Below are 20,538 nucleotides of genomic sequence, written 5' to 3' on the forward strand. Positions count from 1 at the left end.
ACTACAAGAGTAATACATGATTTCCATTTTATTTTTAACGTTTTCTTAAAGAATTGGGCAGTTGGGACCAGACCTGTGACAGATGCAAAAAGACAGGGAGCTGAGCAGTTAACGGATAGAGGCTGCTTGGCCCCCCCGCACCTAGAGAGCTGCGCCATTCCAGGCAAGCTGCTGCCTCTTCCTTCGCCCCTCCCCACGCAGCTGTCACCTAGGCAACCATCCAAACCGTGCCAAGTCCCTCGGTTTCATGGCAGCCCCGAAGGAAGCGGTTGAGGGGCCTTTGGTGGGGGCGGTGGTCCAAAGCACTAGTCACAGCCGCTTTCTGGTTTTCAATGCGAAAACCTCAGGAATACTCACTCACTACCGAGTGGAGCTAACGCAGGAGTTCCCCAAAGAAGGATGGGTGGAGCAAGACCCCAAGGAGATCCTACAGTCGGTCTATGAATGCATAGAAAAAACGTGTGAGAAACTCGACAAGCTAAACATCGATCTGTCCAACATCAAAGCGATCGGGATCAGCAACCAGAGGGAGACCGCTATCGTGTGGGACAAGCTAACGGGAGAGCCTCTCTACAATGCGGTGGTGTGGCTGGATCTTCGAAGTCAGGGCACCGTGGAGAATCTCGGTAAGAAGATACCGGGGAATAACAACTTCGTCAAGTCCAAGACCGGCCTGCCCCTGAGCACTTACTTCAGTGCCGTGAAACTTCGCTGGATGCTCGACAACGTGAGACAAGTTCAAACGGCGGTTGAAGAAGGGAGAGCTCTTTTCGGCACCATCGATTCCTGGCTTATTTGGAGTTTGACAGGCGGAGTTAACGGGGGCGTCCATTGTACGGATGTGACAAACGCAAGCAGGACGATGCTTTTCAATATTCATTCTTTGGAGTGGGATAAAGAACTCTGTGACTTTTTTGAAATTCCAATGAACATCCTCCCCAAAGTTTGGAGTTGTTCAGAGATATATGGCCAAATGAAAACTGGCTCGTTGGTAGGTGTGCCCATATCCGGATGCTTGGGGGACCAATCTGCCGCATTGATAGGGCAAATGTGCTTTGAGGAAGGACAGGCCAAAAACACCTATGGAACAGGCTGTTTCTTACTATGCAATACCGGTAGAAAGTGTGTGTTTTCTGAGCATGGTCTTCTGACCACAGTGGCTTACAAACTAGGCAAAGACAAGCCGGTTATTTACGCACTGGAAGGGTCTGTGGCTATAGCCGGTGCTGTTATTCGTTGGCTAAAAGACAACCTTGGGATCCTAAAGAGCCCAGAAGAAATAGAACTACTTGCCAGAGAAGTTGGTACTTCTTACGGCTGTTACTTCATCCCGGCATTTTCAGGTTTATATGCACCGTATTGGGAGCCCAGTGCCAGAGGGATTATCTGTGGTCTCACGCAGTTCACCAATAAATGTCATATTGCTTTTGCTGCATTAGAAGCTATTTGTTTTCAAACCCGAGAGATTACGGATGCTATGAACCGTGACTGTGGAATCCCATTTGATCATTTGAAGGTAGATGGAGAAATGACAAAGAACAAGATTTTAATGCAATTACAAGCAGATATTCTGCACATCCCAGTTGTAAAGCCTTGTATTACCGAAACAATTGCACTGGGAGCCGCCATGGCAGCAGGGGCTGCAGAAGGAGTGGGCGTTTGGAGTCTAGAACCTGACAATTTGAAATCCTTGATGAGGGAGGAGTTTGAGCCACAGATCAAAGCCACAGAATGTGAAATCCGTTATGCAACGTGGAAAAGAGCGGTGATGAAGTCAATGGGCTGGGTTACATCACAGTCTGCTGAAAATGGTCAGTCTAGTAGAATTTTCTCTAGTCTGCCCTTGGGCATTTTTATAGTGAGTAGCATGATCTTGTTAATTGGGGCAAGATACATCTCAGGGATCCCATAATACTCAAATGCATGGATGTCCAAGATTACGTATTTTTTGGCATAAGAAATTCTGTCTCCTCTTGTAGTGATCTAAGAAGTCTGGCCATGGTTGAGAATCGCAGTTTAAAAAAGACCAGAAAAGAACTTTATCACGTCTAAGACGGGCCGTATAGACTGTGATTTTGCTTATCTACCAGTGGCTCTATGATGACCATCAGAAGCTCCCAAGTAGATCGGTGACTGAAAATAAAGACAACATGGAAGAAGGCACTATAGAAACATACGGTGTGTTTTTTTAAGTATATGAAGTTAAAATTTGATTAATCCCTTGGTGGCTAACATACACCCCTAGCCTTGCTATAACATCCTTTGCGATGAGCCCTCATACTGTGTCCATAGAATCTTTTACCAAAGGTATTCTAGCATGATTTGTTTCTGTCCTTGTGCTGTATACACACTGCCGAGGCTATTTCTAACTTACAGAAAAACGAGTAACTCACCAGTGCTCTTTTCTATACACTAAGCAGACCACAATATATTCACTAAGTATTTACCTTAAACATGCTAAATACTTAAAATGAGAATGCTGTAGGAATTGAGATAGTTTTCTCACAAGCATCTACCAAATTATTCAGACTGTATAGAGTTTCACCAATTACACTAAATTTTCTGTTGGAAATGCTCTGCAGGTCTTATACAAAGGATACATTTTTCTTATTTTCACCACATCTTTGTAATGTTATTTTTGGGCTTCATTTGTATAGCATATATCATACCCTAATGGCATAGTGCTTAAACACTTGGTTGCTAAAAAAAAAACCCCAAAAAGATTGGGGTTCAAATCTGCCAGCTGTTTCAGGTAAGAGAGATGAGGTAGTCTGCTTCTACTCTAAGAATTCACTCATTTGAAATGGATTTGGTTCAGGGGATATAGCAAACCAGCCTAGATACAGAACATTCTATTCACAACTTAAGAGACCATTGGAGTCAGGAGATGAATGGGTTTAGTCTTGAGTAGATGGACCATTACATATAAAAGTAACTTGGGATAAGCTGTTAACTACATTTTTAAACAATAAATAAATTATTTATCAACAGAAATTTTTTTCTTTTAAGTGGAAGTTTAAGAAAAAGTAAACTATATTTTTTCTAACAATATAAAATGTATTCTGACTATGACTTAATATCTCTTACCTTCCTTTTAAGTTACCATAGTTGAATATATTTTAGAGGGGGAAAAGAAACCTGGAATACTATAGTCAATATTGTTTACAAACAAAAAGGGGAAAAATTATTAAAAATTAATGACAATGTAGCCTTAGACCTAGCATATGTAAAATAAAATGGTTTGACAATAACAAGGAGGTTAGAAGGGAAGAAATAGAATTATAACATGTATTATGGGAAGTGATATGATATTGCTTGAATTTAAGCTGATACAGATACATATTCTAAGTCCTAAATTAGAGATGCATATTTAAAATCTCTAAGATAATACACCAAGTAATTGAGATTAAGACAATTAATGAGCTAAGGGGATTATTAAAAGTAATCAGTCCAAAAGAAAGTAGAAAGGAAATGAAAAATAGGATCAAGAAACAGATGGGAACACAGAAAAAATAATGACCTAATTTATTTAAACTTAACCGTATTAACAAATAGTTTAAACTCAATGATATCAACATTGCAAATAAAAAGCAAGGAGTGTCATATGAGATTATTTTTAAAAATCAACATCAAAATACAAGGGTAAGTAAAAAACTATTGCTCAAAAATCAAAGAAAACTTTATTAAAATATGAACCTATTGTTTCTTGACACATACTTCATCTAAGTTTACACATTTTTGAAGAAAGTCTTTCAATATCTCTTACCCTTCCCTGAATAATTATGCACTCTTTGACTTACACCACGTCAAAACGCAATTTGAACATCTGTAAGGGATTCAAACTGTGTTCCTTTTAAAATTCATTGAGTTTGAGGACTAAAAATGTCCAAAGGGGCAGTACCAGAGGTATAAGGAAGATGAGGTAATGTTTATGAACAAAATTCATATAAAACAACCTTTGCTACTATCAAAGAATCAGGCTTATGGTCATGATGTAAAAATATTCCTTAGCAATTCCTGAATGCAGCTGTCCTGGTCCTTCTTTCATTGATACAGTTTTCAATTTTCTTAAAACTTCATCGTAAGAAACTCCAATGATCATCCTCCATCCTTCAAGAAAATCTATACATATTACCCTTTAGGGACCCCATAAAACAGTTTCTATAACTAAGACATGGCTGCCTGGAACTTAGTGACCAAGCTGATGCCCTTGTGTGCCACCGTTCTTACTGGACAATTTTTCTCGAAGACACCCAAACAACACTAAGACAAGTGTGCTACTGAGAGAACTTGTCCACCACCCACAGGTCACAGACATGCTGAATATGGTTTCTTTAGGATAAACAGTTCATGTATATAGGGGAACCCTAGTAGCAATACTGTCTTGCATATCCTCATACACACAACTTTTAGGATCACATTACAAGAATAAAAGTGAAAGTGGAAAAGATGTTATTCAAACAATAATCCAAAGAAATCAAGAATGGTCATATTAAAATCAATATAAATTTCAAAGCAAAGAATAATGACAATGGCAAAGATCATTTTGTAATGCTTAAAAAGGTCAATTCATCATCAAGGAATTACAATCCTAAATATATATGCAGCTAATTGCAAAGCTTCAACATACATAAAGCAAAATTTAAAATAAATGAAAGAAGAAATAGAAAAAATATAGTCGGTGATTTTTGCCTCAATATTTGATAGCATATGTAAACTGAAACTTTGAAGATGTAGGATATTAAAACAATACTGAGTGACTCAATCTAATTGGCTTTTATAGAATATGCGAGCAATAGAAGAAAATAGTCTTTTACATGCACATGAAACATTTACCATGATAGACTATGTTCAGGACCTAAAAGAAGCCTTAATATACTTAAAACGATTCAGAGTACTTTTGAATCCTTTTAAAGTACTTTTTCTGATAATATTGAAATTACAAATCAATAAAAAATGCCCAAATATTTAGACATTTATTAAAAAACATTCACTGTTGTTAACAGGTGCTGTTCAATTGATTCCAACTCATATCAACCCTCTGTGCAATAAAATAAAATACCGATCAAAACTATGCTCTTCCCACTGTTGTTCCTGTGTTTGAACCCATGGTTCCAAACAATGTCTCATTGAAGTTCATCCTCAATATGACCCTCTACCTTGCCAGATTAGTCCTTCCCCGGCAATGATACCTCCTGATAACATGTCCAATTATGAGATACAAAGTATCCCATCTGCCCTTCTAAGAAATATTCTGACTGTATTTCTTCCAAGACAGATTTACTCATTCTTCTATCCATCCATAATACATTCAGTATTGTTTGCCAGCACCATTATCCATTTTTTCTCCAATATTTCTTATTCACTGTTCAGCTTTCACAGATATATACAGGTGATTGAATACCATGGTTTGGGTCAAACATACCTTCGTCCTTACCAAAACAAAAAACAAAACTCACTGTTGTAGAGTCAATGCTGATTCATAGCAACCTGCTGTGGGTTCCAGGGACTTCAGCTGTTTACAGGAGTAGAAAACCCAGTCTCTCTCACAAGGAGATGTTGGTAGTTTCAAACTGGCAGCAATGCAAACCTTAGCCCAAGGCATAGCCACTACGCCACCAGGGTTCTGTTAGTCCACACAGTGACCTCTTTACTTTTTAACATTTTGCATAGATCTTTGGTTGCATATTTTCCCAATGCAATATGTCATTTGATTTCTTGCCTGCTGCTTCCATGAATGTTGACTGCGGTTCCAAGTCAGAAGAAAACTTTGACTTCAATATTTTCTTGATTTATCATGATGTTGCTTATTGGTACAGGTATGAGCTTTTTGGTTGTCTTTACATGGAGCTGAAATATGTACCAAGGGTTTTACTTTCTTTAGGAGTGCTTCAAGTCCTTTATTTCAGCACACAGGGTTGTGGTATGTACATGCACCACGTTGTTGATAAGCTCCCTCCAATCCTGACGCAGTTTTTCTTTGCACATTCCAGCTTCTCAGATTCTTTGCTCGGGATACAGATTGAATAAACATGGTGGAAGGATATAGGCCTGATGCACACCTTTTCTGGATTAAACCTGGAAATCCCATTCTTCTCATAATTTATCCATAATTTATTATGACCCACACAGCAACATGGGTAAACATGTTTCAGGTATTCTTTGCTTTCATCCATGATCCATCTGACACACAATGATACATATTTTCCACATGCTCTTCGAGATCTAACTTGGAGTTTTAGAGGTTACCTGTTACTACAAGTGTTTTCAATTTTTTTCTGCAGCAGATTTTGTACATATGTGATATCTGAGATATAGTAAATTACTGAATATGGCCCTTCTAACCTGAATTTCCACCAATTGACTATCAGTTTGTTGTATTGTGGTGGTTTCTGCGTTGTGATGCTGGAAGTTATGTCACTGGTATTTCAAATATCAGAAGGGTCACTCAAAGTGAAAGGTATAAGCAGAGCTTCCAGACTAACAACAGGCTATGAAGAAGGAATAGGCTGCCCACTTTTTAAGAATTAGCCACAGAAATCTTATAGATAACATTGGAACATTGTCAGTTACTGAAAGCTTAATGAATAAAAGCAGAGTATTGTCAGATATAGTGACGGAAGTTGAGCCCTTAAGGCACCCAAAATAAGACTGAAGAAGAGTTGCCTTCTCAAAACAGAGCACACCATAGTGGTGAGGATGGAGCCAAGCCTTGGGGACCTTCATTTTCTGGGGGGTATGAATCAAAATGAGAAGAAATCGCTGAAAATAGTTGTTAATCATTGAACTGGAATATACAAAATAAGAACATAAGAAACTTGGAAATTGTGAAAAATGAAAGGTACTTCATAAAGCACCAATGAGCTAAAACAGATTGGTGTTGACTATTTTGAATCAGACAATCATATGCCCATTATGCCAGGAATGACAAATTAAATAGGAATGAAGTTGCATTCATGGTCAAAAGGAATATTTAAAAATCTATCTTGAAGTACAATTCTATCTGTGATTGCATAATATCTATCTGCATACAAGGAAAGTCAGTCAATGCAAATGTTATCCAAATTTATGCACCAACCACTAACGCTAGTGATGTAGAAATTGAAGAATTCTACCAAAGTCTTCAGTCTGGTGCTGAAGGAAGAAATACACAGAATAGCTATGTCAAATAGAACTAGTTGACATCCATCTTAAGAGGTGACAAAGACTTGAAGGACTTTTTGCTAAAGATGGGGGATTTCAGCCTTAAATGTGTATCATAACTCAATGTAAAAAAAATCCAACCCTCATAACTTGACCAATAGGTAGCATCATGATAGATATAGGAAATAGGTAACATCATGATAAATATAGGAAATATATCAAGGATTTCATCTGGCTTGGATCCACAATCAATGCATATAGAGGCAACAGTCAAGAAATAAAAGATAAATTGTACTGGGTGAATCTGCTGCACAAGACCACTTTATAGTGTTGAAGAACAAGGATGTCACTTTGAAGACTAAAGTTTGCCTGACTCAAGTCATGGTATTTTCAATCCCTTAACATGTATGTGAAAGTTGAACATTGAATAAGAAAGACAAAAAAAGAACAGAAGCTCTCTCCAGGGCTCTCTCCCTGGCCCTCAGCCCATGCTGTGTGCGGACCTGGCTGATAAGACCATAGCCATCCAGGAGGTTTCCAGGAAAACAAGCTTCATCTGCAACAACACATCTCTCTGGGGTTTCTAAAACTGCGTCAGTTCCTGCATAGCAAAGAAAAGGATATTTTAGATGAGCTGCAAGAAGAGGGAGAGCCCTCAGCGAGGAGGTAGAGCTGAACTTGAGCCAACTTCAAGAGCAGTGTCTGCTGAACAAGGAGATGTTGGGGAGCATCCATCCAGTCTCAGATGGAATAGGAGAACTCCTTCCACTTTCTCAAAGATATGAAAAATTTCTTAGATAGCTTGGAGCAAGGAATGAGGGGCCTGGCACCCAAAGAGCTCATCACCAGAAAGCTGAACCTAGGACAATACATAGGTCCTATGCAGTACATGACAAGCATGTACTCATCACCAGAAAGCTGAACCTAGGTGACGTAGTTAGTTTATTGTGTCAGCCTGGCCGATAAACACATGGGGGACTAATTCAAGGGTGGAGAGATAAACGGCTCGGTGAGTCTTGTCTCTCTTTTCTCTCCCTCTTTGATCATCAGACCAGTGTGCGGCTGTCTTGCTTGTTCTGTGCCTCAATTTGCAAGCTATACTACCTGTGGGACACCTAACCCGTGGACAGTGTCGCTGTAATTTGAGGTTCCTTTAAGACCTGCTTTGCCACACCATTGGAATTTACATCTCTTGAGCTGGGGACTGGCTGTTGGTGACCTGATTGACTGTTGGTGACTTGGCTGACTATTGGTGACCTACCTTGCTGTTTGCTGCCTGTGCCTGAATAGCCAGAATTTTCTCTACAGAGGACTACCTGGTGGCCCTCAAGACTTGAAGGACTGCCAGTGTCTCACAACTGTCTCATGGAAGTAAGTTTCACTGAGCCATTTGTACTGCTTTATAATTTAACTGTTCATTTCTTATGTTATATATCTATCTATCTTTATAAATATATACACATATATAATTATTAGAAATCTGGGTTTGTCTCTCTAGAGAACCCTGTATAATATAATAGGCCAATGCAAAGGTCCCATGCAGTACGTGATATGGAGGAACATGCAGTACACCCTCTCTCAAGGCTTATCTTCACTAACTTTGGACCCTAAAACAGCCCACGTAAATCTAGTGCTCTCCGAAAGCCAAACCAGTGTGCGGTATGGTGACATGAAGCAGACAATGCCTGATGATCCAGAGAGGTTTGACTCAAGCGTAGCTGTGCTGGGCTCCAAAGGCTTCACATCTGGAAGGTGGTACTGGGAAGTAGAATTGGCAAAGAAGACAAAGTGGACAGTTGGCATTGTCAAAGAATCAATAATTCAGAAAGGCAATTTTCTCCTGACTCCTGAACAAGGATTCTCGCTTTTAAGACTAAGGAACCAAGCTGATCGAAAGGCCCTGGATTTGCCTTCCTGTATCTGAAACTGACAACCAACATTGAAAAGGTGGGGCTATACCTGGACTATGAAAGAGGGCCATTGTCCTTCTACAATGCTACAACCATGACCCACGTTTATACCTTCGATAGCACTTTCACTGAGAAACTTTATCATTACTTTTGCCCCTGCCTGAATGATGGTCGAGGGAATATAGAACCATTGCAGATCTTACACCCATAGTAATTCATCACACTATTATATTAATTCAGAGTGTTATTAAAGAAAGTATAAAAATAGTTAATAAAAGAACAGCAGCATGTGGATTACAGTGCTTGTGAAGAATACTGAACGTGCCATGGACTGGCAGAAGAACAGACAGAATTGGACTGGAAGACGTATAGCCAGATGCTCCTTAGAAGAAAGAATGGTGAAACTTTATCTCACGTGCTTTGGACATGCTATCAGGAGAAAGGAAACCCTGAAAATGGACATCATGCTTGATGAAGTAAACAGGATGTTTAAAAAGAAAAGGAAAGCCTTTTCAAGATGGACTGACACCGTGGCTGTGTGAATGGTCTTAAATATACCAGTTGTGTGGCAGGCACCGGACCTATCATGTTTCCTTCTGCTGTGCACAGCACAGCCTCACTATGAGTCTATGAGTCAGAGGCCATGTGACAGAACCTAACAACAAGAACTGGTAAAATCATCACAAGCTCATTTTGGAAAAATGACTAGATTTCTATTTTCAAGAGATCTGTCATAAGGTCTGACCTCATCCTATTGGTTCCTCTGATAGGGGTCCTGAGTGCACAGAGCCACTGTGTGGAATAACATGCCCTTGGCCTCAGGCTCTGGCCACACTGCTATTACCCCATACACCCAGTGAGGAGAATGACAGTCCTTCATTCAAGCTACCACAGGACCAACAGAAGGACCAGGAAAAAAGAAGTTTGAAATCTTCAGAATTATATTTTGGAGATACCAAACAGAAAATGTAGTTTCAAATTAGTCCTGATAGCCAACTTTGAGGAAAACAGTGCCCTGGAGACTCAATTGATAACCTTGACTATGCACATTTTCATGTGTGATAACCTGGAGGCACCGCAGTAGCAAAGAGAAGAGACAGAACCTACAAGCTCTCTCTTGGTATGAACAACGGCTGGAGGAAGAAGTTGCTTACAGAGAACCAGAAGAACTCTGAGAAGGGGAGAGGTTTATAGAGATCTTCCTTACCCTCGGTGCCTTTCAGTGACCAAGAAAGCTCTGCTAGATGATAGGGCCAATGGGAAAATGGGGAGACTCATTCCAAGCTGGATGAGGGGACCTTGAAGAAGAAGCAAATACATGATGTTGAAATCAGAAAGAGGGAGAGAAGAAGAGTAAGGAGAAACATGGTGATTTTGTTGAGGATAAATTAAGGAAACTGGGGACACGACAATAAGTTAAGTTATTGTAATATATATAACAGACAAAAATAATGAGGATGGCCTAAAATAAAAGAGTGTGGCTGTAGGGAAATAAATAGAAGAGACATTTTAAATTAAGCTTTCCTAAAGCATTCTTAAGGAGCCCTGGTAGCCTAGTGATTATCTGTTAGGCTGCTAACCACAAGGTCAGCAGTTCAAAACCGCCAGTTGTTTTGCATAAGAAAGAGGAGGTTTACTGCTGTTGCGAATATTTATAGCATCTTTAACCTGTAGGGATGCATCTACTATGTTCTAAAGCAGTGGTTCTCAACCTTCCTAATGCCAGGACCCTTTAATACAGTTCCTCATGTTGTGCTGACTCCTCAAACATTGAATTACTTTTGTTGCTACTTCATAATTATAATTTTTCTATTGTTAGGAATCAGGCAACCCCTGTGAAAGGGCCATTCGACCCACAATGGGGTCACGACCCACAGGTTGAGAACTACTGTTCTAAGGAGTCACTGTGAGTCAGAATCAACCTGCTGGGAGTGGGCAATGCGAAGGCACTACGCCCCACCCACAACCAGGTCTTAAAATACTTTTGAATGTTAGAAGAGAGGGATGTTATGTAAATACCACATAATTTTAAATATCTGTAAATGGAATCTGAGAGAAAACAAGCTCCATTTTTATTCAAAAAATTAAAAATTTCAAAGTGAATTCAGCACAATGGCATAAAAAAAAGTTCCTTTGAGTTCTGATCCTGATCCTGGAATTCCAGCCATGAGTTTTTGGGCCTAATATTACCACCTCTGACTTCAATTTCTAATCTTTTTTTAAATCATTTTATTAGGGGCTCATACAACTCTTATCACAATCCATACATACATCAATTGTGTAAAGCACATTTGTACATTCGTTGCCCTCATCATTCTGAAAGCATTTTCTCTACACCTAAGCCCCTGGCATCAGGTCCTCATTTTTCCCACTCCCTCCCGACTCCTCCCTCCCTCATAAACCCTTGATAATTTTTTTTAATATTAAGAAACCATCTAAAATTTTTATTTTAAAAAAGAAAGAAAATATCCCAGTCCAATACAAATCAAGTCCATAAGTCTGATATTAGCCCATATGTCTGCTTTCAATCTATAAATTCCTCTTCAGACTCATGAAACACATGCAATGATCCTGAGTATTCCCTACTCTGTCTCTAGGGTCTGATATCTATCATAATATCATATCTACACAGAACTCACAGACAAAATTCATGATGAAAGGCTTTGTTAAGGAAGTTAACATATTGTAATGATACATGTAGACATTTTGCAAAGTTCTCTCAGGGCTGCTAATAGAGGCCCAAAGGGTGTCTCTCCATGGAAAGCCTCCACCAGAAGGCGTTCAGCTCAAGCCCTGTGGGTCAGCAAACCCAACTCCCTGAATTTAGTGCCCAGAGGCACTCCATTCCACAAGTCAGCCTCCTGCACAAAAGCCTCGGCTTTACTTGCTCCTTGGCTTGGAGAGTTAACCGCTCTGCTGGGTGCTCTGCCTCCTGGTTCTGTTGCTGCTGCTGCCCAGATGTTCTGCTGCTGCTGCTGCCCCTGCTGTCTTCTGGATCCAGGAGGCTCACTGTGCAGGGATCTCAGACCCAGAGGACGGGCTCCAGTCCTGGTCCGCCTGATAATGAGATCCCCCCTCCTGCCCCTCAGAGGGTTCATTTTTCTTTCCCGTCTTTTTTTTTTTTTACATTTTATTAGGGGCTCATGCAACTCTTATCACAATCCATACATATACATACATCAATTGTATAAAGCACATCTGTACATTCTTTTTGCCCTAATCAATTTCAAAGCATTTGCTCTCCACTTAAGCCCTTTGCATCAGGTCCTCTTTTTTTCCCCCTCCCTCCCGGCTCCCCCCTCCCTCATGAGCCATTGATAATTTATAGATTGTTATTTTGTCATATATTGCCTTATCCGGACTCTCCCTCCCGCCCCCTTCTCTGTCGTCCGTCTCCCAGGGAGGAGGTTACATGTGGATCCTTGTAATGGGTTCCCCCTTTCCACCCCACTCACCCTCTACTCTTCCAGTATTGCCCCTCACACCCCTGGTCCTGAAGGTATCCCCCACCCTGGATTCCCTGTGCCTCCAGCTCCCATATGCACCAGTGTACAATCTCTGGCCTATCTAGTCCTGCAAGGTAGAATTCGGATCATGGTAGTTGTGGGGAGGAAGTATCCAGGATCTGGGGGAAAGCGGTGTTCTTCATCAGTACTATATCACACCCTGACTGACCTATCTCCTCTCCTAAACCCCTCTGTGAGGGATCTCCAGTGGCTGACAAATGGGCTTTGGGTCTCCACTCTGCACTTCCCCCTTCATTCACTATGGTATATATATATATATACATATATATATATATATACACACACACACACATATATATACACACATATATTTTTTTGCATGATGTCTTATACCTGGTCCCTTTAGCCCCTTGTGATCACACAGGCTGGTGTGCTTCTTCCATGTGGGCTTTGTTGCTTCTGAGCTAGATGGCCACTTGTTCACCTTCAAGCCTTTAAGACCCCAGACACTATCTCTTTAGATAGCCGGGCACCATCAGCTTTCGTCGCCACATTTGCTTATGCACCCATTTGTCTTCAGCGATCGTATCATGGAAGTGTGCAGCCAATGATATGATTTTTGTTCTTTGATGCCTGATAGCTGATCCCTTCGGGACCTCATGATCACACATGCTGGTGTGTTCTTCCATGTGGGCTTTGTTGCTTCTGAGCTAGATGGCTGCTTGTTCACCTTCAAGCCTTTAAGACCCCAGACACTATCTCTTTTGATAGCCGGGCACCATCAGCTTTCTTCACCACATTTACTTGTTCACCCGCTTTGGCTTCAGCAGTTGTGTCGGGAGGGTGAGCATCATAGAGTGCCAATTTAATTATTCATGCATTGAGGGAGTGCTTGAGTAGAGACCCAAGGTCCTTCTGCCACATTAATACTAAACCTATAAATATAGCCACATAGATGTATTTCCCCATCCTCATATATATATTTGCATGTCCATGTCTTTGTCTAGATATCTATAAATGCCCTTTGACTCCTAGCTCTTTCCTCCATCTCCCTTGACCTTCCTCCTGTCCCACTACCATGCTCCGTCCCCACCTGAGTTACAGCTATACCTCTTCTTTATTTTGTCATATCTTGCCCTGTCCGACATCTCCCTTCACCCACTTCTCTGTTGTCCATCCCCCAGGGCGGAGGTCACATATAGATCCTTGTAATCAGATCCCTCTTTCCAATCCTCTCTCCTTCTACCCTTCCAGTATCGCCATTCACACCACTGGTCCTGAAGGGATCATCCGCCCTGGATTCCCTGGGCTTCCAGTTCCTAACTGTACCAGTGTACATCCTCTGGTCTAGCCAGGCTTTTGCAAGGTAGAATTGGGATCATGATGGGGTGTGGGGGGCATTTAGGAACTAGAGGAAAGTTGTGTTTTTCATCGTTGCTACATCGCACCTTGACTGGCTCGTCTCCTCCCCTAGCCACCTCTGCAAGGGGCTTTGGGTCTCCACTATGCACTCCCTCCTTCATTCACTATGGTAAGATTTTTTTGTTCTGATGATGCCTTATACCTGATCCCTTCGACACCTCATGATCTCACAGGCTGGTGTGCTTCTTCCAAGTGGGCTTTATTGCTTCTGAGCTAGATGGCCGCTTGTTTACCTTGGAATTTACATCTCTTGAGCCCAGCTCAATTTCTAATCTTAAATAAATTCCTTGACATATATGATCTCAAATTTCTAGCTGGAGTCCTTCGATGCTAAATAGTTGTATGCGTGACTGTTAACCAAAAGTTCAATGGTTAGAGTCCACCCAGAGGTGCTATGGAGGAAAGGCCTAGTAATCTACTGTCAAAGTTTCCATGGAAAACCCTGTGAAACAGACTTCTACTCTACCACACAGATGTTGCCACGAGTCACAGTGAGCTCATGACAACTGGTGATATTTCTAGCCACACTTTCCTAGGTATATATCTTAAATGTAGACTTTTATCTTTCTAAGTCTTAGGTTGTCTTCTGGTGGTCTCTGACATCTGGGAGCTAGAAATTAAATGTCTCTAGTTTTCCAGTGTCATGTACATGAAAAAAATGACCAAAGATACTGTAGAAAATGTTATGTAACATCATGTATATATCTTTTGTTCATGTTCTTCTCATTTCCAGACAGTGCATGGTTCGCATAACCCACATTGGGGCTGGTGTGAGAAACTAGTGAATCACAGTAACAAATGAGAAAGAGACATACATGAGAGACAAAGTACCAGTAGCAGAGCTGATGGGGAAAGGCTGTGAGGAGATGAATAAGAGACAAGTAATGGCCCAAATACTTCTCAAGGCAAACATTTGGTACATAATTTGTTTTTGATACAGTTGTCATGAATGTCATTCTTCCCTATGAAAAAATACACCAGATCTTTAGTACATGACTCCTTGGTGCCCAGTGGACAGCAAGTGCCCAATTGCCAAAACCACTTTTTAGCGCATGTTCATCTGCAGGATATTAAACAGATTGCTATCCTTTTGATGTTTGTGAATATGAGGAGTAAATACCATATGATCTAAATCAATAAATTTATTTCAGGAAAAATAAGAAAAAGAGAAGGAATCGCAAAAAACAAAGGAGTAAGAGGAAGAAGAAATATGTAAATCACTTTGAAAAGAAGGAGTGAACTGAGCTTCCTTTCCTTGAGTTGATTCGGACTTCCAGTGGCAATATAGGTAAGAAGAGAATTGCCTCTTTGGGTTTCTGAGATTTTAAAGCATTGTAAGAGCAGGAAACGTCTCACTATTCTTTTTTGGAATGACTGATGAGTTTGAACTGCTGAACTTGTATTTAGCAACCTACCTTGTAACCCACTAGGGTTTCTTGAAGGCATAAACTGGTCTTATTAAGTGCGATTGAATATGTTTTAACTCAGAGCTATCATATGTACAACAGAACGAAACACTGTACCAGTCTTGCACCATGATTGTAATTGCTTTTATGTTTGAGCCCATGTTGAACCAACTGTGTTAATCCATCTTGTCAAAGGCCTTCCTCTTTTTCACTGCTCTGTACAGTCCTCTTCAGACTCACAAAACACATGCAATGATGCCAAATGCAGGAAGATCACAGGCCAGCAGGCGGAAAGTCTTGTGGATCCAGTGGCATTGTAAGCATCTCAGTGCTGGCAGGGGTCTCCACATGGCGTCTCCAGCTCAGGGCTCTAGTGTAGTTCCATGTGCATTGTCAGCTGCTATGTCTCCCTGGGTGTGAGCAAAGAGAGTGTTTGCAACCTCCAAGGAGGAAATACCGGAGTTCCCAGAATCCTCAGGAGAAGGCCATGCCCACACAGAGGTCTCATTGGTTATGACCCAATTGACAGACCATACTCCACCCTTTCACTCTTAATCCTCTCAAGTCCCAAATTGACACCAGATTGTGTAACTACCACAATGAGGCAACAGAAAATATCATGACTAACCTCAGACACACATTTGTCTTCAAAGTAATATACTTCAAGTACTCCTGACTTTCACCAAGCAGGGCTTCATATGTCATCTGTATATGAAAGGTTGTTAGTAAGACTTCCTCCACCTGAGGCTACATTCTTTGTCATATAAGCCAGATTATCTTATTATTTTCTCAGCATATAGACTGAGAAAATATGGCAAGTTACTAAAACTCTGAGGGGCATCTTTCCTGGCTTCTACCCTGTACTATAAGGTCACGGTTAGTGGACATCTACGATGGCAGTGAGTTTGGGGATTTGAGTATGTAGTTGTTCTGTTTACACAATTGTCTCTTGAATCTTTCCACATAACTACCTGTTGATCCATGTACACATTCCTCATGAGCACAATAGAGTGTTCTGGAATTCCCATTCTTAACCATGCTATCCATGGTTTGTTATGATTCATGCTGTCAAATGCCTTGGTATAGCCAATGAAACACAAGTAAACATCTTTCTGGTGTGCTCTGCTTTCAGCCAAGATCCATCTGTCATTGGCAATGACACCTCTTGTTTCACATCCTTTTCCGAAGACAGTCTGAACCTCTGGTAGCTCCCTGTCAGTGTATTGCTGCAACCACGGTTAGATGATCTTCAGCAAAATTTTACTTGCAAAATTTTACTTAAATTGTATTTCTAATTGGGTCATCTTTGGAATGGATATAAATATGGACCTCTTGTCAGTTGACCAAGTTAGTGTTTTCCAAATTTCCTGGCATAGATGAGTGCTTCCAGTGCTTCATCAGGTTGTTGAAACATTTAAATTGATATTCTATCAATTCTTAGCACCTGGTTTGGGGCTAATGTTTTCAGTGTAGCTTTGACTTCTTTCAGTACCATTGACCGGGATGGTTGGAAATCAAAAAGCTATGTGATAGGGTTGCATCCTTGCACTATACATATTCCATCTGTATGTTGAGCAAATAATCCAAGAAGATGGACTACGTAAAAGAGAATGTGGCATCAAGCTTGGAGAGACGTTTATTTACAAACTGGAATATGCAGATGACACAAACTTGCTTGCTAAAATGAGGATGACTTTAAGCATTTGCTAATGAAGCTCAAGGACACTTCAATGTAAAGAAAATCTAAATCCTCAAACCAGAGCAATAGATACATAGATATCATCATGATGAGCAGAAAATACTGAAGTCAGGATTTCAACTTGCTTAGATCCATGATTAATGTTCATGGAAGCAGCAGTCAAGAAATGAAGTCATACATGAAACTGGCCAACTCAGCTGAATGCAGTGTCTTTAGACTTTTAAAAAACAAGGATATTACTTTGAAGACTAACATGCATATGATCCACATCATAATATTTCCAATTTCCTCCTATGCAGGTAAAAGTTGGGCAATTAATAAGAAATACCAAAGAAGATGCGATGCATTTGAACTTGGCACTGCAGAAGTATATTGAAAATAGTATAGATTAGCAGAAAAATAAACACATCTCTACTGAAAGAAGTACAACCTTGATGCTCCTTAGAAGCAAAAATATTGAAACTTTGTTTCATATATTTTGTACAGCTTATCAGGTAAGAACATTTCTTAAAAGAAGACATCATTTTTGGTGGAGGGTCAGTGAAAAAGATGGTCTTGTCCTATATTGCTGTATGGACACTGGCTTCAACAATAAGCCCATGCAAAAATTATGAGGATGGTGCAGCATAGGATCAAACAGTGCTATGTTCTCTTGTATGTTCGGTAGATATTAGTTGGAACTGACTTGAGGACACTTTACAGAAACAATGTTTTGGGGATGATTTTTCCCCCTTCATGCTCTTAATTGTGAAACTAAACTAATGGCAGAAGTTTTTGACTGCTGGCAGGCTGACCCAAAACAACAAAATATGGTCCTGTCCAAGGCCATCCCCATGATTGATTGTAGATGGAACACTTTTGATCTTGCATTGGCTGGTTTTCAGAAGTAGACTACTGGGCCTTTCTTCTTAGTTTGTCTTCCACAAAACCTAGCCAGCATCTAAGCAACATGCTAGCGTCAGCTTGCAGATAGGTTGTGACTATACAGAAGGTGCCTTTGATGGAAATAAAATCCTGATCTGCTGCAGGGTAGGTGATAATTCTACTACTAAATTACTTGGACAATGAAGCAATGTCTCTTGCTAGTAAAAAGCCATGGCTGATTTTAAATAGATTTTGGAAGGAGTGGTCAATTGATTCAGTGAATACATATCGAGGTCCAACAATTTACCTTATACTCAGAGAGACGAAGAAGAGAAAAATCTTAATCAAAAGTGTCTAGCCTCACAGTGACCATTCATCCACCACTCAGTCCATATTATCCAAAGAGAGAACAATTCTAGGAACATTGAGGTCAAGGAGGAGAATGCTTACTTTAGTGTGGAGGAAAATGAGCTAATTTAGAGTGATCTTCGTCTGCATCACCTAGAACACTTTTTCTGGATCTCTTCCAGCTTTTCCAAAGGTACTAGTATAGGCAGAATGCACTGCCCTTCCTCCTCCTTACTTTTTGCTTTGTAAGTGTCTTCAAAGATGGATTTCCTTTGATGCTTTAATAACATTGAACTGAATTTCACACAGGAGTAGTTAAACAATGTTTATGATAAACCTAGTCTTACTATCTTCTATTTTTCCCCACTGAAGGTCAAGACCTTTTATTCTTTTTCTAATATCAATATGATTTTTGAGGGCCAAAATTGTAATGAGCTGTAATGTATGCTAAACACATAGGGGACAGAAATTCCTTATAATTTCTCCCAGATTCAAATAAATCAGGCTGGACAAGGAATTTAGAAACTCTGGGATATTTGAATTTTAAGTTTAAGACTATGTTTTGATTTAAACAATCAGAATAGACTATAGAGACGTCATTCCAATGGAAGGTTGAAATAAGTGATGGATAGAGATGATATTACTCTGTGATATCTTATTAGTTCATATGATTAAAAATAAGGGTACCAAAGCAAATTTTTCTTATTGAATGCTCATTGAGTTGCTGGATAATGTACTACCTAAATGGGTGTTTGGGTGGGATTTAATGTAATATAAAGACACATGCACTAGGAACATGGGCTGAGTGTGAATGGAACAATAGTTTTCCTGAGAGATTATGAGTATTGATATCAAAATAATAATAGAAGTACTAGAAAGGAGGCACATATAGTAATTTAGGATTGTATGCCTAGTGTGGAGATGATGTTTATCTAACTTTAGTATATTTGGTTAGACTTCCAAGATGTAAGCTAGCAATGATTTAACTTACTAGTGCTCCTTCTGCATGAATGTCATGAAGGGTGTCTTTAATTAAATGAATAGTGTGTCTAGTTATCCAATTAATTGGATCATTTAGTGCTTCTCTTTGTTTACCTTTAATATGCTTTCCTTCCCTGGCTCTTTGTTCTCTCTTTCTGTGGTGCTCTAACTCTCTTTCTGACCCCACCCCACCTCAGGCATGACTAATATACTTTAATTCACGAAATAAATCTGTGAGAAATATCATCAGAACTAGATGCCTTTTGTTCTCCTGGTGAGAGTTCCTGCTGACCTCAGGTTCACCTGTCTGTGTAGCCTGTGGTGTTCTCTGTCGATCCAGCCTTCATCAGTCCTGGAAGTTACCTGAGTCAGGAGAAACCTCCAGCTTAACATCTGACTCACAGACTTAAAGTGAACCGGACTTACCCACTTCTACAACTCCATATTCTAGGTATATAAACCATTTTCTGGGTATAAATTCCTCTGTGTGTGTGTGTGTGCTTGCATGAGTGCGTGTGTGGGTAGCGAGAGAGACAGAGAGAGAGAGCTGCATCGCTGATTTAACTTTTCTAGAAAACCCAGCCCAAGACACTCACCCATATATAGGACATTCAAAGATAACCTGTTTTATAACATGGGTGCAGTGAGTCCCCATAATCATCATTTATGCATGTAGTTCTGCTTAGTGGAAATATAAAGAAATTACTAATTATATAATTTCATAACAGAATACACAGAAGATCTTTGTAGTCTTGAGACAAAATACTGTAATTTACCAGTATCATGTTAGCTAAATTACGAAAATGAGATTTATGAAAGAAAAAATTTGAGAAAAAAAACCAGAGTGAATGATCACAGGAGTGTGTGTGGAAAGAGTAAGAACAAGAAGCTATTTGAGAGATTTTAGCCTGGAATCCTTATGATGTCTCTGCTTCTTACTCTTTTTAAGGTCATTTGATTGTGTCCCAGGCTGAGAATCATGACCATATCAATGAATGGGGAATGAATTTGTGTGAAATTATACGCGACATTAGCATGTGCTTCTCCAGCCTAATAACACAAATGAGTTCAGATAAGCATCATAGATCTACTATATATAAGAGCAGGCACATCCTAGCTGACTGTAAATTCAGAGACGATGCACCAATGTGAATACTAGGGAAGAGCGAAGGATGACCTGCTGGAGATGACATAGCTTACCCTCCTTCAGAATTCAAAGATAAGGGTTTTTTCCTCTATTTCAATAAATGCAAATATAATATGCTTGGCATGGATTGACTCTATTTAAAAATTTTTAT

The 20,538-nt window shown here is 40.0% G+C and overlaps 1 protein-coding gene and 1 pseudogene across 1 annotated transcript; both read left to right on the forward strand.

Annotated features, from left to right (window-relative positions):
* Positions 1–247: 247 nt before the first annotated feature.
* GK2 (glycerol kinase 2) lies at positions 248–1,912 on the forward strand. Its single transcript, XM_075544917.1, has one exon. The coding sequence runs from the start codon at positions 248–250 to the stop codon at positions 1,910–1,912; it is 1,665 nt and encodes a 554-aa protein (XP_075401032.1).
* Positions 1,913–6,146: 4,234 nt separating this feature from the next.
* On the forward strand, positions 6,147–9,264 carry LOC142442379 (E3 ubiquitin-protein ligase TRIM69-like; annotated as a pseudogene).
* Positions 9,265–20,538: the final 11,274 nt, after the last annotated feature.

The sequence above is a fragment of the Tenrec ecaudatus genome, chromosome 3 (genome assembly GCF_050624435.1).
Source record: "Tenrec ecaudatus isolate mTenEca1 chromosome 3, mTenEca1.hap1, whole genome shotgun sequence".
Classification (NCBI taxonomy): Eukaryota; Metazoa; Chordata; class Mammalia; order Afrosoricida; family Tenrecidae; genus Tenrec; species Tenrec ecaudatus.

Bases quoted from the DNA above. Each gene is read 5' to 3' on its own strand.
- GK2 (XM_075544917.1), top strand. From the start codon at position 248: ATGGCAGCCCCGAAGGAAGCGGTTGAGGGGCCTTTGGTGGGGGCGGTG.